At 36.8% G+C, this 24382-nt stretch overlaps 1 protein-coding gene across 5 annotated transcripts in view; it reads right to left on the bottom strand.

Moving 5' to 3' along the window:
* USP47 (ubiquitin specific peptidase 47) overlaps positions 1-24382 on the bottom strand; it is a 58513-nt gene that overhangs the window by 7793 nt on the left and 26338 nt on the right. For 4 of the 5 annotated variants that reach the window (XM_021400978.1, XM_021400980.1, XM_021400981.1 and 1 more), the window contains 17 exons: positions 24107-24252; positions 23202-23281; positions 22496-22645; positions 18308-18403; positions 18070-18222; positions 15954-16121; positions 13188-13319; positions 11992-12068; positions 11625-11680; positions 8528-8640; positions 7442-7546; positions 6377-6584; positions 6001-6116; positions 4877-4996; positions 2802-3582; positions 693-868; positions 428-508 (listed from right to left, as the gene is read on the bottom strand). In XM_021400978.1, the coding sequence (XP_021256653.1) occupies positions 428-508; positions 693-868; positions 2802-3582; positions 4877-4996; positions 6001-6116; positions 6377-6584; positions 7442-7546; positions 8528-8640; positions 11625-11680; positions 11992-12068; positions 13188-13319; positions 15954-16121; positions 18070-18222; positions 18308-18403; positions 22496-22645; positions 23202-23281; positions 24107-24252 (2758 nt within the window). The remainder of the gene's footprint in view (positions 1-427; positions 509-692; positions 869-2801; positions 3583-4876; positions 4997-6000; positions 6117-6376; positions 6585-7441; positions 7547-8527; positions 8641-11624; positions 11681-11991; positions 12069-13187; positions 13320-15953; positions 16122-18069; positions 18223-18307; positions 18404-22495; positions 22646-23201; positions 23282-24106; positions 24253-24382) is intronic. The other variant, XM_021400979.1, reaches the window with a different exon arrangement.

Below are 24382 nucleotides of genomic sequence, written 5' to 3' on the forward strand. Positions count from 1 at the left end.
TAAGTATCCAGCTATAAGTTTAAGTATTCAATCAGCACCACCTGCTCTGCATGATTGCAACAAGTTATATTTGTTTCCTACTACTGAAAACAGTGGCAACTAGCCAAGGAAGTTCCTACTTGGTAAGAACACTACACAACTTTCACACATTTAAAGAAAACAAAGAGTGATTTTCGTTTGTCCTGTATTTACACTGCAGAAATAAAGACATCTGAAAGGCATATGGCGGATCACATGCCAATTGCCTATTCTGAGGCACAATGAACAGCAATAGCCTGAAATTCCCTTCCTCAATCCAGGAAAAACTGCAGAAAAGTGCAGAGAAAAGAGGATTCTTTTTAGCAAGATTTCAGAGAAAAATCCAAGTGCCAAAGCACTGACTAATATTTTCATAAATCACTATCCATCAACTGTATCAACACCTTACCTCTGGTTCATTTACCAAAAGCTGATAGACTTTGACTCTGTATTCACCCTTCTTGAGGGCTCTTCCAAGTCTAATAGTTATCTGTGAAGAAAAAGAAGTGTCTGTTAGAAATAGTATTACAAACAAAATTACATTTTCTAACAATACCAAGATTAATGCAGTGATTTCAACTGTCAACTAACAAAAAGTTGCAAGTTATTATCTTAAACTTGGCTACACTGTACCAATGCATATTTTTAGTTTTTCAAAATAACTTCTGAATAACCTTGTTGTCATCAGAAAATGATGAAAGTGTCTCAGTGAGCCGAACACTCTCAAACTCTTGATTGCTGGCGTAGACTCTAAAGACTTTGAAGTGAGAGGATGGAACTCCAACAAAAGGCTCCAATTGTTGCTTGAAGGCAGACAGTGTAATTCTTTTATCAACATGCACCATCAACCCTAAACAAAAATGAAGATGAAATCAGCATGGAACACTCACTTATTTTTAAAAAATGCAGTCTAACGTTATTTTCAGATATATAACCCTACTAAACATAAAGGGTGTTACTGCTACTTGTATGAGCTTTGTTGCATCTGAAATGTTTATGGGCTGATACTCCTGAAGATCCAGCAGTTCCAAACTGCCCTATTTTGCAAACAGTGGAGCGCTGAATGGAGAAAATACTACTTGCTTCACAAAGACTGCAGAGTGAATCAGACTGAGCATTTGCAGATAATCCCCTGCAGGTTTTCACTTGCTCGAGGGATAGAAAGAAGTATATCTGAGCGAGGGCTGACTGGGCACGTGCCAGGGACTTTCTTCTTACATTTTCAGAATTAAAAATGTTGGTTATAACTCTGTTCTGGAATGTCACGAGGTATCACAAGGCAAGCCCAAGTCTAGGTTAAAGACTTTTTGCACTGAATAATTTTGTATTTAAAAAACATTCTGGTTCTATATAATTCTAGAACATAAGTAATTCATCTTCAGAAATCACATTTCTTAATATAAGTAGTTTGGACTACACCATAAACTACATTCTCTTGGTTTCAACAGGGACAGAGTTGATTTTTCCTTCAGTCTCTGGTATGCTATGTTTTGGCCTTAGGAGAAAAACAATGCTGATAACACACTGATGTTTTAGTTGTTGCTGAGCAGTGGCTGCAGAGAGCCAAGGATACTGCAGCTTTCAGTTTCTTGTACTGTCTTGCCAGCAAGGGAGCTGAAGGGGCACAAGGAGCTGGAAGAGGACAGGGATACTCCATGCCACGTGACGTTGTGTGAAAACAAATAAAGAAATAAAAGTGAGGGAAGCTGGCCGGGACAGGGACAGCTGCTGCTTAGGGACTGGCTAGCCAGCAGTGGGCAGGAGGGGAGCAATTGCATTGTGCGTCACTTGTTCTGTAAATATCTACGACGTTACTATTAGTATTATCTTTAATTTTAACCTATAAGTTATTCTTTGCCATCGTATGGGGGGAGGGGCAAATGAACAAACGGTTGCCTGGTGCTGAGCTGCCTGCTGAGGCAAACCACAATAACAAGTATTTTTTATTCCCAGTGAGTCATGTATTAGTTAAATTAATTATAAACCCGTCACACTAGGAAAAGCTTTCACTTTCAGAAGTAAAGGGCTTCTTTAATAACTAAGATTGAGTCCTTATCTATTGTTCTTAAATCAGGATTTCTGGATTCAGAGTTAAGCCTTTGCCATTCAAAGGTTTCTACCCAGCTGTTAATCTTTCTTCTGTTAATCATAAAACATACGTAGCCACTGAACACTGTTTTTGAATAACTTATCTTTCCTATGACAATTCAAGACCTCTTACACTGAACATACACCATCATTTTCACATCTGCCATATGCTTCATTGTACCTACTGTGTTTCAATTAACACAAAAGCAACAGTCTACTGAATTAACTGATAAATGTAAAGTACACTTGAAGTTTGTTCAAGGAAAACGATTTGGAGTTTTCAGGTTTGTCAGCTGAAATGTTAATAGAATTACTGCTCTGCAAATCGCAGTAATTAACCAGATTCTGAAACAGGCAAATCATCCTCAGCAGATCTTCCTTTCATTAGATGACAACTCAACTTACTCTCCAGAAAATACCTTCACCAGAAGGAAACACATGCACCACAGACAGATGTAACACTCTTAAGACGAAAAGATGGTGTTTAAGTACATGTTCACTTAAGTCCTAGCTAATATTGGTCCGTTAATAACTGAACCTGACACCACGTCTCATCCTTGCACTTTCATTAGCTTTAAATTTGACATAAACAACAAGTTCTTCAAAACTGTAATTAGACTTAACAGAGCATATGAATTAAAAATAAACTAGACTTTACCAGCAGTTAAGGTGCATAATAATAAAAAAATACGTACATTTTTGCCCTTCGCCTGAGCCTTCATCTGCAGTGTAGGGTTCTGACTTAAAGTACATATATTGAGTTTCCCCTCTACTCTTGCCGCTTTCGTCATATTCGCTATCTGTTCCAGAATCTTCTTCTGCTGTGTCCCAGGTTTCTTTCTTCCCCTGATTTGCTTTTGATCGCCTACTACTCGTGATACTATGAGAATCAAGTCCATTAGCCAAGGGAATCTGGGCATTGTCCACATTGCATAGAGTATCACTGCTATGACTAGAACTAAGGATATCACTGTCCACCGAACTCGTACTCCTGTCATTATTTACATCTGAATCTGACCGTTCCTCAGACTGGAGATTTTCTGGATCAGAAATCTGAATTTGGTTTTCAAGTTCTCTGTTTTCTGCTGATGCTGAAGAGTCTATTTCATTTGAAGGTGATTCGATATTTTCAAAATCGCTGGCTTCTGTGCTTTTGCTGCTGTCTCCATTGTCACCCTCCTGCTGCTGCTGCTGCAGGGACAAACTTTTAAGTTTTTCAGTGCTTTCTTCCAGAATTGCCTCAACAGATTTCATATTGCCTGCAGGTCCTTTCACTCTTTCACAGGCTTCATCCAAGTTGCCCGAATCTCCACTAGGCTTCTGATAAATGGATCGTCTGAACTGAGATCCAGGCGATTGCTCTGGTAATGAAACATACAGTCTGATTGTATTTGCATGACGATCCAGAAGTTTCCACAAGTGAGAATCTGTATACGCCACGTGACGATCTGAAGAGTCGGAGCTTTCGATAAATACCTAAACATAAAATAATGACGGTTTTACCAGGTAGCATTACATTAAATAATAAAAGCAACAACAGCAAACAGATGGGATTGATCACACATTACATCAATAAGCAATGTAGTCTTCTAGCAAATATTTTAAAACGTATTTTTAAGACAAAAACTACGGAGTCCATAGCTTAGTAACCATTTCCCTTCCTTATTTTCATAATCACGTTCAGATTGGAATGACCTGTAACCAGGCTGACCAGCTGCACTATTTACACTGTGAAGCATCTCTACCTTCAGAAGTACACCTACATACCACTGCAGTGTACATATTTAATCTGCACAGTAACACTAGCTACAGTAGTAGCAAGATCAGCAACAACAGTCCTTATTTTCTAGTATACGTCATAAATAGGAAATCTTGAAATGCAAACATGGGTAAGCAGTAGAGCAATTGAGAATACAAGTGACCAAATTTATCTTTTTCCTTTCTCAAAGAAGTAACTGAATAACAAATCAGTGACATTATTTTGCTCCACTGTAAAACAAAGCCTTCACTAATCTTTGCTCATCCAGTATACTGTGATCTTGAGCCTAAATTTCAAAGCCAAATGACACGTAAAACAGCTGGAAGATGTGCTACTGTAGTATAGAGAACAACACTTCCGATGTTACTTAATTCCAAATGTTATTTAAGTACTTAATTATTCTTTTTGTGAATGCATGCCCCCGATAATACACTTTAACTTTTGGTTAGTTGGACCAGACCTTTAAAGGTCCCTTCCAACTGTTCTATTTTATTATAGAGCTACAATTGGAAATACTTAGTGTAAGTCTTTTCAGAAACAGCATGGAATTGTCTAGGAGAATTCCTGAATTTAAGATTAAGACCTACCAAAAACTTCCTCTTAGCTTTGAAGTTTGCTTCATAAGAACATTAACAGTGCTCAGAAGCTGTTCATAAGGTTTAAAAATTAAGTAGATAGGTTTCATAGTAATGTCAACCATTCTGTCCAAGGAGTTGACTTTTACAAATCTGTCAAAAAGGTTCTAACCTCAGCACCATATGAACCTCTGAGCATAAACAAGATTTTTGATTATGAATCTGCTCTACGTTGTTACGTACACTAGGTTTTATAAACAGCCCACAGAATTGGTGGGCATGAAAATATTTGCTAGTTATCAAAAAAACATAATATTTAATACTTCAGAGAATAGTAAAACAAGTGACTTATCCTTTATACATTTTATACAGACTTCCCTCCCATTTGTAACACAGTCTACAAATACATGAACAGTTTAAAATCCCGAACACCTACCTTATTGCTTCTAAAAAAGCCTTCAGTTTTCAATGTTTTGCTGGAAACATTCAGAAGACGCAAATCGTTGTAGCAGCGTTCTAATACTACCCGCATTGTTTCAGCGGGCAGATGCGTAGCCTAAAATAAGACATTCACTGTAACGTAATGTGCATTATGCAATTTCAAATACTGGAACATTGATAATCATTTTAAGATTAATCATAGTGAAATGAGAAGGTTTGTATTGACTTAAGAATTGTAAAGATAGCAGCAGGAAAATTAACTCAAAATTGTTCAGTCTTAGTTGCTTTCTTCCATCCTTTGACACATTAGTTTTCTCACAAGATCAGAAAACTAAAATGGCTTGACTTCACAGAACTGAAAAACTGTTAGCAACAATAGCAGTATTAGCAGTAATAAACAAATCTATCCTATTCTAAAGGTACAAGCCAACTGAAAACTAAAAATGTTTTCAAGCATCAGGTTTTGTGCGCATAGCCTTAATTCAAACCACATTTTACAATGAATGTTATGAAGTTACACTGAACTAAGTAATAGAGAACTGAGTAAAACAGTTGCTCTCTTCCAGTTAAATGGAAGCAGCAATATCCCATGGGCCATCCATAGTCAACTGTACATTTTATTAAGTGGCTGCTGGGATGAAAAGGAGGGTTTGTGGGAGCATATGGACATCTGTAGCTATTCATTTTCATTACTGAAGCCAATGGGAGAAGTTGCATGTTGTATCAGTGATATGGGTAAAGAATTCAACAGTTCTGCTATTGATAGAATAACTTACTGAGGTGATTGAACTAGTCCAAAAGAATATTGGCTTGACTCTTCAGCTTCTCCAAAAAGCAATTATCTAGTAAGTTAGTAAACAACAGGGCCAGACAGTAGCTAACTTTGTGCAAAAGCCAGGATACAATTACAGACAGATCAAGTAGACTGCTCTTTCTAGCAGCAGTGAGTAGACAGACAAGCTCTACTGCAACATCTAACCAAATCTTATAACATGACACTGTATGAGTGAGCTGGAAAGGACACAAGGTTTCGTTTTAGTTATTAAAGTTATTACACATGTTCACAGCAAGAATAAATGAAAATTCTGTAATAAATATTCCTGAACAATGGTAAATTACCTTTGAAATTAGCTGTTTGAATTCTGAAACTGTCTGATTCAAATAAGCCCGTACACTTATTGGAGGAGCAACAGATTCAGTCTTCAGGTCAACAACATGAACCTTTACCATAACCTCTGTAGGGATGAGGAGAAAAAACAAAACCACAGATATATCAAGAAAATTCAAAAGACAAAGAAAGTAAGCATACCACTGTCTGATATACTGGTTAAGGGGTTTCACTAAATACATGCAAACAGCAATGAATTTGAAAAGGCATCTGAAGTCAGAATTTCATTTCAGAGGCAAAACTGTTCTACATTATCCAAGTCTTATTTTCATAGCACCACGCAATAAACTTGTTTTCCCTATCTTTGTATGTAATTATGTGACTTACCACCAGGCTTATAGCACTGGAAAATTTGGTCAGGTCTTCTTGTTTCCAACAGTAAGTCAAACATGTACGTTGACTTGACACCTCCAAGTAATAAACCCATTGGCGTATCCTCTTCTCCTTCGTAAGATCGTTCCAAGTAGTCATGGAACTCATCATATTTGACAAGACGACAGCAATCTAAAGGGACAGCCTCTTCTAAATCCATCAGCTAAACAAACAAACAAAAAAAGAAATACCATTTAATAATGGCTTATTTGTGAGTTTAGTTTTTCCTTCGTAAGATAGAAATCTCAGTATGCATGCATTCAACAATCATTTAATCTACTGCGTTTAAAATAAAACAGGTACATTCACAATATCTGTTCTACATAAGCGATAAATATAGCCACAGAAGCCTGTATCAAAATCCAGAGAAAGGTGGAATTTGAGAAGTATATGAAAACAGGCCCCAGAAATACATTCACAGGTATCATATACCAAACAGAATCTTAGAGGTCTGAAAGGTTATACGCACTAAACTGCCAAGCATCCTAAAGAAGTGTTGAATTATTCCAAGTCCATATGTCCTTGCCTGCACTCTCTCAGCCAAAGATGCATTTGTCATGAACTGAAGAGTAGGTAAGCAAAAACACACTCCTTCAGCTCCTCGTGAAAGGCAAAGATCAGCTAAGATCAGCTTTGGTGCCTACTAATGTTACTCCATTACCTATGCAGAAAGTTTCTTGAAATTATTCTCTCACTACAAGTTCATTGCAAAATTCTTACTGAAATACAAATATAAATGATCAGAATTTTTTCAACTTACTAAGGCTATGGTGAGTCTACCAGAAGCTCTCACTATGACTTTAGAATAAGGGCCATACTGCCTTTTAAAAGGGCAGGCTATATCACTCCCAACAGGCATCTGACAGCTAACAGAAAAGTCAGTCAATACTTCCAACTAGAACTCCTCTTCAAAAGGAAAAAAGAACCAACCAACCAATACTCTCACAGAACTAGCAATTTAAACAGAGCAGCAGAAAAATTACATCTAACCATTTTAATATTCTATTATGCATAACATACCTTGAAAGCTATTCCCACAGCTTCCTTTAGTGTCCTATCCTTATGAACCTCTAATTTGTTCTCCATCATTATCTGTTTTGTTGGATGCATACAGAACAATTTTATCTATGAAACAAAGTAAAGAAAAAATTAACACAATAGAAGTTTAAGTTATCTTACATATTAAAATACATCTCAATTTACAACCTTACTTTCAAACTATCTAACATACAATATATCCTCAGCTCTAATTCAGCTGTAGGAAAGCTTCCCTTCAGGTGGTTTACACAGCTGCAGACAGAAAACACAAATTGCACAGCAGAATAGTACATTGTGTATACATATGTATATTCAGCTATTTATATATATCTTTATAGACACATAGGCATCTTTAAATATATATATAGATATATCGATAAAGGAATATATGTAACTTTTTGCAAGCTGATGTTTGCATAGCACCAATAATCAGAATACCTTTAAACTGCAGACAGCACACAAAGTAAAAATTATAACTCTCCCTCCAAAACCAAACAAAATGTGCATTGGAAGAACAAACGTGAAATTCCTTTCTGACATCCACACGTTTCACAGATGTAGGAAACCTTCCAATAATCTAGTTGATTCTTAAGAAGATGGGGTGACAGATATGCTTGTAAATCATAAACGTCATATTTTGTTATTACCTAACTTGTGGTCAGAGAAAAATTTCCCCCTTTCTGGCAAATTATTTGTTTAAATCAGCTTACAAAACATCATTACACAACTCAAAGGGTCACAACATCAAAGATTTCATAGCATGAAACAGTTAACACATAGCATTACATATTTTTTGGAATGCGTTTTGCTGAAATCAAGTGATTCTGAGCTAGCCAGTTTTTTTTTTTTAAACACTAATTCATATTCACACAGAAGATAGGAACTCAGCAAGAAACTCAGCAAGAAACTCTAGTTATTACCTTTTATGGGTCCCTCCACTGTGTACAAGCTTCGAGTAGATGTACAATTCTGATGTACATTTATTACAAGAATCTTTGCAATGTAATAACAAATAATAGTAGAAACAATACATGGAAAATTACTGCTATATTCAGCAGAAATTCTAACCTTGCAAGTGTTGCGCTCAATTTCCCGTTGCCTCTTTTCTTGCTCTTCCAGCTCTCTCTCTTTCTGTACCAATTGCTTAATATGCTCAGGATACTCATGTGACTCAAGAAACTCTATCAGAAAAGAACATGAAAACACAGAACAGTATAAAAAAAGTGTATCAATCTCTTCTTCAACTAAACTTCACACTAAATCATATCCTGTTCCCTTTTTCAAGATTTCAATGGAACTGAAATCAGCTGTTTGCTGTGGCAAACTATGAGGGCTGCTCCAAAAATAATGCCTCCTATTTTATTAGGTAAGCCCACCACATCATAGGAAGATGCTGGTGATATGACAGTAGAGACTGAAACCTCACGCCAATATTCCCTTGAATTTTGTTGCCATGCGGCAGATGGCAGCAGAGGGACAGTCTGACAGAATGGCGTCTGACACAGAAGGGTGGATGAAGCAAAAGTGTGTCACTGAATTCCTCCATGTGTAAAAAATGGCACCCACTGACACTCATGGAGACTTGCTGAAGGTCTCTGGAGACCAACTAGTTGATGTGAGCACAGTGAGGTGCTGGGTGGTGCAGCAGTGATGACAGCAGCACAAAATAGAAGCCAAGTTCCAGATGGCCATGCAGATTTTTATAAGTGCAGCATGGAGGCTCTTGATCATCACTGGCAAAAATGCACAGCCAGTCATGCTGACTGTGGTCAAAAGTAGTGGTTTGACCAGTGTTATTGTGCTCTGTTGTAGTTTCCATTGCTTTGAAAGCTACCTACATACATCACCAATACTAGACATGCCGTTAGTACGGGAAAATTAATATTCTAGTACGGGTAGGGAAATTTTGCCATTGTAAAGAAATACACTAAGACTGATCACTGCTCACAAGAATGTTTTTATAATAAAGCTAAAATCTGTTCTAAAATGAACAACCTGATCAAAGTCACGATCTTTATCGTGATAAAACATAGCACTTAATACAGTCCAGTGTAGTTCATGATATTTTGTTACGTAAAGATGCAGAAGACGCAATATTTCATGCTAAAAAAGCAGCCCTCTCAATCCTGCAAGACATCACAAGAAGGAAATCTGCAAACAGGTTCTCAAAGTTAAAAATGGATATAAGAAGTCTGAAATAACAGACTCAGTTTCTCTACGTTAAGCAACTGTCCATCAGAGAACATAGGGGAAGATCTTTCCCAAAGAGAGTTCTTTGCCCAAAGATTTTCTTGACCAGTGTTAAGTTTTATTTAGTTCTAACCTTCACACAACCTGTAATCAGTTCGTTTCAATTATGTAAACACTGAAACAATCATTTTTTTCAGACTTACTACTTTAGCTATTAGTAGATGAAAAACTGTTTTAATAGTATCCTCCTTGTGTTGCATTCTGTTCAAACTGAAGAATATGAAGGTATCTGCTTCAGGCACTGTTATTTTAAAAGCTTTTTTTTTTTTTTTTTTTTTTTTTACAAGCACACTGTCCCATGTATCATGAATTCTCAGAAAGAAATAGTAGCCATCAAAATTGTTTTTATGGGACACTTAAGTATTTCTTCCCCAAAGACAACGCTACTATTCAATTTTATGGAGAAAACAGTAGAAGAGCTAAGTATTCCTAATAACATGACTAAAAGTACCCTTTGATGAAATACATTTCTGCAAAAAATAAATGTGGTTTGTGCTTATTACGTTGGCATGAGATGAAAATTTGCTTCAAGACACTTAAAAATATACTGACATAGACGTAATTGCAACTTATTAATTTTAGAGTTCTTTTTAAATAGATTTAGTTTAACCTTTGATTTTTAGTTAGTGTTAAAAAAAGTTCATACTACTTATCCTTGCACTGCTAATTTGTATCCTTCCTGTTCCTAACAGACATCCTCATTTCTCAAAATTTTGTTAAAAATAAGTTCAAGGAAACAGGTAACTAATTCATCTTTTTTCTCAAGTATTTACAGCATTAAAGAAAGATAAACAAAATGCTTTTTTCAAGGATCTTCTACTCCCTTCTCCACTGGACGCAGAACTTTTTAGGTACATATACGCATCTGAGTATGTCCTATCATCTGCGTGTCAAATGCTGGAATTCAACAACTAGCTCAAAAGCTAAGCTCTATTCTACCAAACTTTGATCTTCTACTGCACCATGTAGGTGCAGTCAAACAGATTATAAGCAAGAAACGTGAATATTTTAAAGGAAAGAATAAAATTCTAAAAAGAATAAAATTCTAAAAAGAATAAAATTCTAAAAAGAATAAAATTCTAAAAAGAATAAAANAAAGAATAAAATTCTAAAAAGAATAAAATTCTAAAAAGAATAAAATTCTAAAAAGAATAAAATTCTAAAAAGAATAAAAAGTTTTTTAACTTCCACAAAAGAAACAAATTCTGAAAGTGTATAGTTGTTAGTAACACGAAGAATCTAACACCCTATGAAATTAGCCAATAACTGAATGTAGTCTCCAAAGAGATATTCTAGTTGTGAATCCAAATAGATTCTTTTTTTTTTGTTTTTCATAGATCTTCATTTTTCACTGAGACATGTTTCAAGCAATACTGAACCTGTCAGCTACTACGTGGTGCTGGGCATCTTCTAAACCCCAGTGTGCTAAATCAGACGTAAGGAACACAAAAGAACACGAGATCTCAGATCTGTGCCTTGCTCTGCAATTTATAGTATCTTGCCTGCTAAGAAGATAAAAGCTAAGGCTGATTATAAACTGTAAAACTTAGTTGTCAGGAAGTTCACATATACTCAATTTTAAGTGAAGAAAATCTTTTTTATTCCGCTATCAAGTATGGCACTAGTACAGCATCTCAGGTTATTCAGTGTCACCCAGAGTATCAGGCATTCAAATCCATAATATCAAAAAAAAATTTCTGTGATGGCCACGTAATAAACATAAAGGCTTACGATTAACAGAGTAATGAAAAGCTATAAAAGGGTCCCCTATATGAAAGCTACTTCAGTTTACCTTAAAAATATCAACACCATTGTCTCCCCCCACTCCCAAAAATTAGGACTCTCATTCACATATAGAATGTTTCCCTACTCCAAAATAGAATCATATTAGTTTAGAACTGCAAAACATACATACTTGCATTCCTTGCTGGATCCTTCAGTCTATATATTAGCATGTATGCATTTGTGGAGCTGGTGGAGAAAAAAGAATATTTACCAGATTTTATCAGATAGGAGGACATCGTTCATTTCATGAGCTGGTTTGTTTCCCCAATACCACCAGTAAACAGTTACACTAAACAGATCTTAGTAGTGTTCAAACCGAAGAAACATTTTCAAAAGTAAACATTATGCTATTTTAAACGATCTTAAACAGCAGTCACAATAGCTCTTAACATTATCTTAAGCATCAACTCTTATTTTCCAGCTAACCTGTTAAGCACATGAGCCATTCCTTTGATTACATTAGCCACCAGAAAGGAATGTAGTGCTGCAGGACTTACCTAGCAAAAGCACTGGAATAATAGCCTCTGCTTCCAGAAGACCCACCATATGTTTTCTTAATATCTTCTTGAGTTATCTAACAGAAAATCAATTTAATGATTTGAGAAACTTGCAATAATCGATACGCATTTTTTCTCATTACGAAAAATGGCATTACATATTAACATCATATTAATCATTATTATTTTTTCAAAAATATTTCAGATCTGCTTTTTTGCGGAGTGAAAAAAAAATGTTTCAATGTGATCACCCCCTTCATTTTATAATGAATTTAACAGATCTACAAATAAACCTCTCTAAGCAAGGATTCTTAGAATATATAGGAAGGCCCAACTCTAAATCCAGCAGCCTGTATCCGAACAAAGGCTTCTGTTTAAATCATCCCTTGCTCAGCATCAAGATCTTGTTGGCATGGCATGGGAACTGACCATAAAGTCTGGTATGCTGGAGCCTGCTTTTTACAACCTTCCTCTTATGAGAGAGAGGGAGAGAGAGAGAACAGCTGCACTTAAATCATTATGAGAAGAACATGATATATTCTACTTATACCGAAAGCATAGGGGAACACAAGTAAACTGAAGGAAAGGTAAATGGGAGACCAAGTACAAGCTACAGACCAACTGTTCCGTTCACATGGACTGAATCAGAACACAGATGCTGTGATACCATCCAGACAACTAGTGCTGCTGGTTTTACTGCACAGTTTGAGTGAAAAACAGATCATGTCTCAGATAATGGACTAAAATGCAATCCGACCAGCAACTATCAAGAGTACAGAAGGGGTTACGCTAAAAACTGGTGACAACTAGCAGACAGTGTTGGTACACTACCTGATATACACTGCTGCCTGCAAGTGGAAACTGTCCTTTGACTTTGAGTGCAATGCAAAAATTCAGAAGGGGTGAGGGGAGAAGAGAAATAAAAAGGCTCCAGCTTCAAAGAGGTAAGGGGCTAAGACCTGTAACCAGCATCGACAGTGCGTGGCAAACAAAACTCAAAGGGCAGGGAAGCAGCTGCAGAAAAGGAAAAACAAGTAATAATCCTGCTACTCTCTGCCCCTCAATTCAACATGAAAATGATACATCAAACTACAGAGTTCAGCAGCTCTGTTAAATGCAGGTGAAAAATCACATGAAAAATAAAAACACACTGATTCATTTATGTGTACCTAAGATAGCAAAAATATTAGTTTTACCTTGCTAACATGTTGATCATTAAAGCTGTACCACTGGTCATCACTGAAGGACTTTATGCAGGCATAGTAATGGCCACCAGCAGCACTTCCAGAATGGACCATAACAGAGAAGAGCTCATACAGTAAAGAATTCTGCAGAGAGAAGAGAAAAGGTGTGGTAAAATACACTAAGAAGAGGTAAGCAAATTATTTTAAGAGTATTTTAAAACAATTACATCAACCCAAGTATGTAAATAGTTGTATGTTACAAAAGTGATCTGTGCAACAGAAATGTATTACTGCAACAGACAGTTTCAACTCCAGTATGCTAAATACTACACGGGAGTATATAACAAAGGAAATAAAGAGGAAATTTCCCCTTTGGCTGCAGGAGAGAGAGCTGGAGAAAGGAAAAAAAAATAGACTTAAGACATGGAAGCATGGTTTTTGAGATAGCATTAATGCATTAAGCCAGTTAATGCATCTCTTTTCAGAACAAACTCTGAATGTGAAGATAAACAATAACAGAAACCTACGGTAATTGACTAGATTTTCATATCCAGGCAGAAATAGCAGAGTAACACAACAAGACATGAAATTAGCATTAGCGTTACTGAAAATAATCCTCAGGCTGAAAAACACAGACTCTGAAAATGCAAACTATGAGGGCTGCTCCAAAAGTAATGCCTCCTATTTAATTAGGTTCGTCTATCACGTCAGAGGTGGATGTTGGTGGTAGGGCAGTAGCTGAATCTTCCCACAAATATCTCCTTAAATTTTGTTGCCGTGTGACAGATTTCAGCAAGAGGGGCAGTCTGACAAAATGGCGCCTGACACGGAAGTGCAGATGAAGCTAAGGTGTGTCACTGAATTCCTCCATGTGGAAAAAATGGCACCCACTGACATTCATCTATCCTTGCTGAACATCTAAATAGACTAAACAGTGGATGCTGCATTTCAGGAGTGGTGACAGTAATGTGAAAGACAAGCGATGTTTCCAAATGGCCACGTACAGCTGTCACACCACGAAATGAAGAGCATGTTGATAAGCTCATCCACAGATTATAATCAGAGCACGGCGTATGCAGCTGAGTATCAGCTTCACAGCACTGGAAACAATGGCAGCAACATCATAGTATTGCCAAGTTCTGCCAGGTGGCTCCTAGGAAGGTGACAGGTTCCTGGATGACATCAATTACTAGTGATAAGACATGGCATCATGACTACAAGCTGGAATCAAAATGACAGTCCATGGAGTGGCAACATGTGAACTCCCCATCGAAGAAAAAGTTCACGTGGATCAAGTGATGAGCACTGTCTTCTAGGACAGGAAAGGGGTGAGCATGCTGAATTTCCTGGGACCCAGACCAACCATCAACTCTGATCACTACATCACAACACTGACTAAGCTGAAGGCTCAACTTCCAGAGTCAGACCAGAAAAGATGACAACCTTTCTCTTGCAACACGATAATGCCACGTCCCATACCACTTTGAAGACTTTGGAGCAGACTGTCATTATTGGCTGGACCATCCTACTACACCCACCAAATAGTCCAGATCTGGCGCCTTTTCACTTCCATCTGTTCGGGTTGATGAAAGATGGCCTGTGTGTGAAACGTTTTCCTAGAAACTATGCCATCATAGCAGCTATATAATAAAGTCGGTCACCTCCACCAGAGCAGATTTTTACAAGTTCAACATGCAGTCTCTCGTTCGTTGCTGGCACAAACGTGTAGCTAATGGTGGTGACTATGTTCAAAAATAGTGTTTTTCACTAGCTGAGATTTGCTCTATCAAATAGTGTTATCGTGCTCTTTATATCTGTTGTAGTTTCCATGGAAACAAATAGGAGGCATTACTTTTGGAGTGACCCATGTATGTCCCACAGAAGTATGACTGCTAACCTAGACTAACTCACTGCTCAATTTTTTTTGGATGAACTCAAGATGACAATGTTTTTATGCAGACACGCAGCTTCATCTATTAGATCACTTCCACAGGGACAAGAAATGAATCAGAAAAATTCCTCATCTTTCTTGCTAAACTAAGATACTTTTGCAGCAAATGTTGCAAAAGCAGCATGCTTTTGACCACACTCTTCAAAATAAAACACGGTTTACGTGAAAAAAATCTTCAGTTTGAATTTCTGTTGCCAAAACAAGTTATCTAGAAATCCTCAGTCTGACACGTTGCAAAGACCTCTACTCTCCTGTGCTCTCCAAATCAGTTGCGTGCTTTCCTTTACTGCAGTATCAAATTTTGTGGAATTTGAAAAAAGGTTTAGACTTTTTTTTTCAAGAAACAATTATTTATATCTACTATTACTTCCATTTGTGTTGGATTGACCCCATTGAGCAACTAAGCAATCACTCAGTCACTCTCTGCTCTCCCTGAGTGGGATGCTGGAAAGAATCCAGGGTAAAAATAAGAAAACTTGTGGGTGGAGATGAGAGTTTAGTAACTGAAAGAAAGAGGACAGAAGTGGCACAAAGGCAATCACTTGCTACCTCCCATCAGCAGATCAATGCCCAGTCAGTTTCCAAGTAACACTATTTTATAAAGACCGAACTCCCAGCCTTAACTGCTGAGGATAACATGAGATGTTAGATGCCATCTGGTCAATTCAGTTCAACTTGGCACTGTATAAGAACTGTTCAGTATCACCTAAAACACCGGTGTGCTATCAACACTGTTTTAGTCAAAAATCCCAAACTGAGCACCATACGGGCTCCTACAAAACAAGTTAAATCTATACCAATCAGATCCAGTACATTTTTAAACTTACCTTTTCACTGCCAACTTTAGCAATTCTTTCTGCCGCGCTGTTGCTTTCAAGGCAGATTCCTTCATCAACTCCATCATCATTAGAAAAATCATTGCTCATCTGGTCACTGTGACAACTGCCTTCATTTTCTGCTCCACTATCAGTGCAACTCTCAGTCTGAGGAGACTTCTTAAAAATAAACATATTAATATTATACTAAATTTAAAGTCATGTGGAAAAAGAAACATCACTGTTTGAGAATTATAAATTAAAATCTGTACAGTAATGAAAAAAACAAAATACTACAGGCATCTGCAAATCAATGTGAAGAACTGATGTAGTTCTGTCACAGTGTATTTATCTAGTCTGCCTCTTTGATCAGTACTTTCACGTCTTGCATGAAACTGAATGGTAATTACTTGATTTAATACCCAGCAAGCTGACATCAGCTACTAATCTATTCCATTTTAAAAGTTTATTCAAATACTTTTAAGTCCAAAAGCAGTCTGAAGCCTACTATAGCATGCCCGTGTTAATTAGAAGTAATTCAACCAGAAGTATTTTCATCCACAGTCAACAAATGTTTTCCACTGCAACTCAATTGACAGCATTCAGCAGAATAATAACTCTTCTAATAACTTAAAAACAGTATGTCTCTCACACTAAGAACGTAGTTCATTAAATACAAGTTCATTAAATACAGGTAATGCTATTTCCTGATTGTCCTTACTCTGGAAAATTCTTCTGATTTTCTAACAGTCAATAACTTTGTCTCCGTTTCTCCTCTCCCAAATCAATAATTCTCACCTGGCTCCCCATTATCTTTCTGAGAGCTGTGAAATTGTTCACATGGTATAATCTGTAAACTGCAGGGTTGTGGGTTTTTTGTTTTTTTTTTTTTTAAACCGAGACAAAATATTTTCTTCATTTGCATACCAATGTAGTCTTTCTCTTACACCACTACACAAACAGGAATCCACTCCTGGGTAAATGACAGCATCTTTTTCGTGACTACAAAGTAACAATGTTTTTATTGTCAGACACGTTAAATAGTTCTTGGTGAATGTAACTGCACAAAACAAATTTTGGCCAAAACTAAAGGAAAACAGAAGTGAATTTTTTCTTTTTTCCCCCATAGGGAAGAAATTCATGTTTTCTGGACTATCTTCCAGTATTCAGTTTCAAAACTTTACATTACCTCCGGTAAGCAAAACAGATACAAACAAACTTATACGCATTTCACTCTGGATTTGCAGGGAGTAGAGATTTGTGATGTACTTTTAAATAACCTGTTAACACATCACAGAATATCACGGAGTTGAAAGGGATGGACAAGGATCAGAGTCCAACCTCTGTCTCCACACGGGACCACCCGAAACCCAAACATCTTAGTGCATCGTCCAGATGCTCCCTGAACTCTGGCAGCTCAGCGCCACGCCCACAGCCCTGGGCAGCCTGTTTCAGTGCCTGATCACCCTCTGATCAAGAACCTTTTCCAAACACCCAGCCTGACCCTCCCTTGATGCAGCTCCATGCTGCTCCCTTGGGTCTTGTGGCGGTCACCAGAGAGCAGAGCTCAGCACTGCCTCTCTGCTCTCTGAGAGGAGCTTCAGGCCACCGCGAGGCCTCCTGTCAGCCTCTGCTTCTCTGGGCTTCTCTGAGCAAACCAAAGGACCTCAGCAGCTCCTCATACGCCTTGTCCTCTAGATCCTCCACCATCTTTTTTAACTTCCCTTGGATGCTCTCTACTAGCTTTATGTCTTTCTTTATATTGTGGCATTCAAAACTGCGCACGGTGCTTGAGGTGAGGCCGCACCAGTGTGGAGGAGAGTGGGATAATCTCCCCACTCAAGTGGCTGGAGGTGCTGGGCCTAATACGATAAGAAACCAGAAACATCTTATTTATGGAAGCATGAAAAACCTAACAGGAGTTAGAGAACAGGTTTCAAATACAAAATAAGGAAAATCTTCAGACAGATATGAAAACTTCCAGTTAATACATCACCATGGCTAAAGAAAATTTTATGTAGATGAAAGTTAAAATAGGTTTATTAGGTCAACCCTTTAATTTCCTTAACAAGAAACTTCAAGAAAATTGAAGACAACTTTCCTCTAAAAAGAAAAGTCTTCTCTTTACCTCATCTTCAACATCAATGAAGATACTCATGTCTAATTCCTCAGGAAAAGTCATACGATCATTCAGTTTAATTCTGTGCATAGTGGTATAATCGAAGTCAAACCTCTTCAGTTGTAATGTCAGCAGATACGGGAAATGCAAGAACCGCAGGCCCTGAACAAAGCAAAGAAGATTATGTTACCATTGTTAAGACTAATATTTAGCAGGAATTTTCACAAATGATCTGGACAGCGCTTACCTTCCTTGCATCGCATTTCTTCTTACATCGCTCACAAAAATACTGATTGGGGCCATCAAGAATCTCAGGCTGAATGAAAGCATGCAGTGCTTCTTCCTAATAATAAAAAGACGTTACTACTGATTTTTGAAGAACTTTTACAACGTAGGCATAAATGAGAATAACTTTACCATAAAGTTACAAACACACTCAAATTACTTGAATCATTGAAATTAGAAAATCTGAATAACAAATTGATACTTCCTTCAGACTTCTGAAAAGTGAATGAAGCGTCAATATGTGACTTAGTGGTTTCTCTGTTTACCACATATATTCTGAGCTGTGGTTTAATATTAAAGCTCATCAAAACTTATTTTTGAGCTATGCAACTATCCACATTTTTCAGTTGTTGTATGATTAACATTGCTGTTCCTCAGAATTATTCATTTATATCTCTTCCAACTTTCTCCTGGGTCATCTTTAAAGCAAAATCAGTTTTGATTATAAGGACACTTACTAATACAATTCCAAATATTCTTATTACTGATAGTTTATTCAACAAAACTAGAGAAAAAATTTCTACATTGCACAATCCACAATACCTCCTGCCAATTTTGTAGGACTTTACTTTCAGAGTAACTGTTGCTTTTGAAGATGTAATCCTTATGAAGTTTCAGAGCTACTAAACATTTCTAACATTCCCAATATATACATTTCAAAAGATAACAAAAGAGATGTAGCAATAGATTTGTATGAAAAAGGCTATTTAATCTTTCTCATACTTCACTGAATTAAGAGAACACAGGTTGGAAGGAACTTCTGGATTATCTCCAGTTTTTAAAGTTTTAACATTCAGCAGAATAAAATGCCATAACAAACACTTCAAACTAATTTTTGTGTGGCTAAAGGTAGGTGCTCAGAATTCTGTTTTCTGCAAAGAAATGAATCGTAGTATAGTTAGTTGGATAGGTATCTTACTGCTTGCAGTACAAATTTCTACCTCAGATTTTTAGAATTCATACAGTTTCTCCATGTCCAATACACTCAACTAAAGATAAAAGACCTTCTTACCAAACTACCTTAGATTTCTAAGACATTAAACAATAAAAGTAAATATTACATCATCCACATCCTAATTTCCTTTCATAGTTTTAGTTTGGCCATGACACCACATACAAAGCAAGATCACAGAAAAATAGTCCTAATTCATCTCTCCTCTAGAAAAAAACCTCACCTATTAGCATCCATTTTTAAACCTTCGGTGGAAAAGCCACAAAAGGTAACGGTCCCTAAAAACATTTGCAACTGTATTTGCCACATCCCCAGAGTACTGTTATCAGTGCTAGTTAGCAAACCATTTTTGCCCAAATGAGTTACAGATGCCCCATCCTTGGGGGTGTTCAAGGCCAGGTTGGATGGGGGCCATGGGCAGCCTGGTCTAGGGTAGGAACCCTGCCCATAGCAGGGAGACTGGAACTGAGCGTCTTCAATGTCCTTTCCAACCTGGAGGCTGAAACTGAGTGTCTTTAATGCATCTTCCAACCCAAGTCATTCTGTGGCTCCATGAATTTCCACTGCTCTCTAGTAACAATTTCAGCACGTCAGCTAGTTCCTCACTGAATCCACTCCTCTCTCAGCTACTTTTCATCCATAAAATGTTTATGTCTTAGAGCAAAAGAAATATTTTTAGGTTCAGTCTAATGCTGTCAAATTCAGGCACACAATTTTCTACAAAATTGATCTGGTAATTGCTGCTCTTGTTTACCTACCTAAAATAAGAAGCTATATATTATGTCTGTATCTCTACTGATCTCAAAGAGACCACTTCTGGATTTTTAAACCATGCTCTTAAACTACGCAGATAGTTACTGAAAAACAACGATCCTGAGATAGGTACTGACAAGACCTCAGTGCCCAAATGAGGTTACAGCTGTGCTGTTGTAGTATATGACAGGAACATGGGGAATAGAGAATCAGAAAAAAACTCAAAATGCAAACCTTAAAGACATACCAAACATTTTAAAATTTACTTCATTTAGGTAATAAAAAAGGCTAACATTCTTCCAGTAAGTTCTTCAGTGTTCTCATTTGTGAAGTAACATATTTACAGATGAACGCAACACTTCAGGTAGCTTCATTTTTGGGAGTACACAATGTCGAACAGTGGGATAATACACTTCATGTGACATTCTACAGATTAACCTTACTTTACGCTTGTACATCCATTCTCTCTTAGTAGAAAGTAATGGAAAATCACTTACCTCTAACTAGAGTTCTTTGAAGGTAGTATCCTCCTTAGATCCCCTATCTTGGGTTGTGTCGCCTGCTGCAAGTTCCCTCAGGAGCTGACTAGCAAGGTCTAAGAAGTTTTACATTCCCTTCTATAAGCCCTATTAGCGCATGTGTGAAGTTTTTGATCTCTCACTTACATCCTTTCACCTACACCTACTAAATCACCATCATCTATGGATCAATGGAGGATACTACCTTCAGAGAATTCCATTTAGAAACAGGCGATTTTTCCCTTCTCCAAAAGCAAGTATCCTCCATATCTCCCCACTGCTGAAGACTACAAAACTAAAAATCACATCTGCTATAGGTAAGACAAATGCAGGGAGGAGAATCAACTGAATATAATCAGAGTAGGAATTAAAAAAAAGCTCAAAAATTGAAGCATCAATACAAATCGCAACCACGTAACTCTGTAACAAGTCTTTAAAACTATTTTCCTTGCAATGTAGTAAACCCAATAATGGCTGATTTACAAGAAAAAAATAGAATACTACTGAAAGTAATCTGATATTTAACTCCTTTTTTCTGCTCAAGCTTCCTGCAGTTTTACAAGTACACAAATAATGTGTCTTTTTTTTTTTTTTTTTAAATGGCATCCTGCTATAGACTTTTTCTACTGAGGGAACTGATTTCAATTTGAGACACATGTACAACATATTGCCAAATGCAGAATGCAATTATGGAGTGAGTAAAGCTTTCATTGTTTTCTTTAATAGACCTGAAAAATCTTACCATCAAATAATAGAAATTAAAGAATTTTGCTTTATGGAATATTTCCAGAAACGTGTTAAAAGGTGAAAAATGAAGCAATCTATATAAAACATCTCTGTCATTGGAACTGCAGCTCAAAACACAGCTTTAAATAGCTGGATGTTACTGAAAAGTTTAAAGCACTCTTAAAAAGAATTCAAAAGATTTTACTGAATTGAATTCTTTCCGTGAGATCAACGTCCTTCATATCTTTACTGCTTTTCAGGACTGGTATTTGAAATACTAAGTACGTTGAGCTTACACTGCAGTTTAACCTAATTCTGACAATTCTTAACAGAACACTGTTAAGAATTACAGAATATTAGTGCTTAAAAAAATGCCAACATGCTAAAGACAAAAGGTAAAAATACTTGAAATATAATAAGTAACAATGGTAAGCCAATTATGCAACAAGTGATTGTTTAAATCAACCTTTACCCAAAGACTTCAATTTATTCTTCCTCTTTCTCACAACTTCATCCACATCACAGACATTTTAAGCCACAACAGTGGATTTCTGTTTGTAATGACTTATTTTCGAGGAATAGTGAAAAAAACCAAAGCTTCCACAAATGTACTAATATATATGCTTGCCAACATCAGTAATGCTGGAGCACAAGTGACCAATACCAGTGTATGACAGGATTTCTTATTATTAAATTGCTTGTTAAAAGCATATGGTGTTTCAGAAGTGAACTTCAGAAAGCATAGCAACAACACTACAATAAAGCTAAAAATTCAGTCCATCTTCTGTTCTTTTACTAAGATTTTCAACAAAGCTACGAAAATTTAGCAGATGTGCCAATAAAGAGAACAGCCCAAAGAAAACTTAGCAATCTCAAAAAATATTTCGGGTAAATGCTGAAAATTCTATCAGGAAGAAAATAACTGATTACTTCAGCCTGAAGGCAATAAAGTTGCATTTCCCCTCCCCTTATACATGCACCAGTAGGACTCATTGAAGGGTAAAAGAAAAAACAAAACAAAAAAATAAACCAAAAAGCCAAAAAAAATCTTCTAGAACTTGCTAGCTGGTTCACTGCACAAAGACGAACACCCCAAGATGGAGTATCTAGGATGATACTTACCATGTAACAAATTATACCACTGTCGCATTATGTATTCTATGTGTATGGATGCACTATTAGTCAGCATAATAGTACACACCACGCTAGCAAACGCCTGGTTGGAGCCATACGGGCGGATGACCAAGGGAATATCCAGGTACGTGTCGATTCTCCAGCCTTCATAGCCACATTCTAGACATCTTACATAGTCTTTCAGTTTGCCTTGATACAGCTGATTTATAAGATCGGCCTGAAACAGACAAGTATTTAACACTGCTTTAAAGATAAGTAAAAGAGCATTGCCTCTCTTTAGGTTTACAAGAAAATATCTTTTTAAGTTAACTGCCCAGCTACAGTTAGAACTGTCATTTCCTAGCAGGACATCCAACTCTCGATTCTTGTTTTCTCCCCTATTTCCCTGATCTACCACTGCAGAGAACGTGCGTCAAACAGCTTCTCAAACCATGTTACATAAGCTTTGCAGCCTAAGCTGCAAGAGCCCACTAAGTAACCTAAAAAAATACTACTAGTGAGAAAGTTATGGCAGAAGAAGTTACATAACCACTTCCTGTGCTTCAAATAAAGAATATCCAAAGTCCAGAGTATTTCACTTTTAACCAGAGAAAAAAAGCAACATTGAGAAATGTAGCGTAGCTACTGCATTATATGAGAAAACTGGCAACTACTGCAGTCTGCCAATAATCTTGTATTTAAAAATCAAGAGGTTGCATTTTTCACAATCATCTATAAAAACAAACAAAAAACCACCAAATCCTGAATTACTGGAACAGTATTGATACAATTACCTGTTCTGTTTGCTTCCATTTTTGCTCCAAAGCATCAAACATAACTCTACAAAGCTCCTGTACATCATGCTGCTGCCACGCTGTTAGAAATTGAAAATAAGAAGTTATTCACCCAACATGAAAATGCTTCCTACAGCTCTTGATTTGTTTTCAAGTCTCTTCCACGTTTACTACACTAATCTCTATTGGGGCAGCATTCAATTCCACAGGCAGTTAGCTCTCAAGTTAAGTCAGGAAAACAAGCAACCAACTTGCTCACAGTATTTCCGTATAAACAAGAATTCTGTATATGAACAAGAATAAATACATACACAGAAGTGCTAACACGCACTATTTAAAAGAAAATGGTTCTGATTTATTCCCCATTTCGTGCTGATCCCCCAGAACTCTGAAAGGTGTTGCTCTCCACCCCCCACACTCTTCCATTATGTATCACGACACTTATTGTGTAATTACTGTGGAAAAATCAGCTGATAATGGAGAAAATTTAAAGTAGGTAAGTTTCACATTGTTGTTTAATTTTATGGAATTCTCCACATAATTTTCTTCTTAACTGAAATGTGTGCATTTGACATCAGCGATTCAAAATTGACGCAATTTTCTTCTGAAGAGCAACATGTTTAAACCAATTAACAACTGTAATGATAGCTTAATCACAAACCTAATTTATTTATTTTTTTTTACTTCTGCAGCCTAAAACTCTCAGATGTTATTTCTTTAGAAAAAAACAAACAAAAAACACACTACAATCAAATATCAATTTAAGCTATTTTGCTTCCACCGAATCAAAGTGGATTCCAATCATTAATTTTAATTATTTCGGTATTTTTCTCCATCAACAGCAGTCTAGGCACCTAACAGGAAACAGCTGAAGTAAATTACACAAGCTTAATAGCTGTGATTACCCTCACTACTATCCCATCCGAAACTCCGTGTAACATCTGTTGTTTCAATTGCTCTTTTCTTGCTGGTCTGCAGTAAAACAAACAGCCTCTGAAGCTGGTAGGGGATACTTGTCACAGGATCCTCTTCAGATTCCTCAAATTCCCACCTATTCAAAACAAAGTATTTGACAATTTAAAATGCTGTTAAATTATTATTCAAAAAGACATTTAAATCAGTATTTTGAGAGGTCTGTCAGTTTAGAGGTCAACTGAAGCTCTGTTTCTCCGGGAAAGCAA

This window comes from Numida meleagris, chromosome 6, assembly GCF_002078875.1.
Source record: "Numida meleagris isolate 19003 breed g44 Domestic line chromosome 6, NumMel1.0, whole genome shotgun sequence".
In the NCBI taxonomy this organism is placed as follows: domain Eukaryota; kingdom Metazoa; phylum Chordata; class Aves; order Galliformes; family Numididae; genus Numida; species Numida meleagris.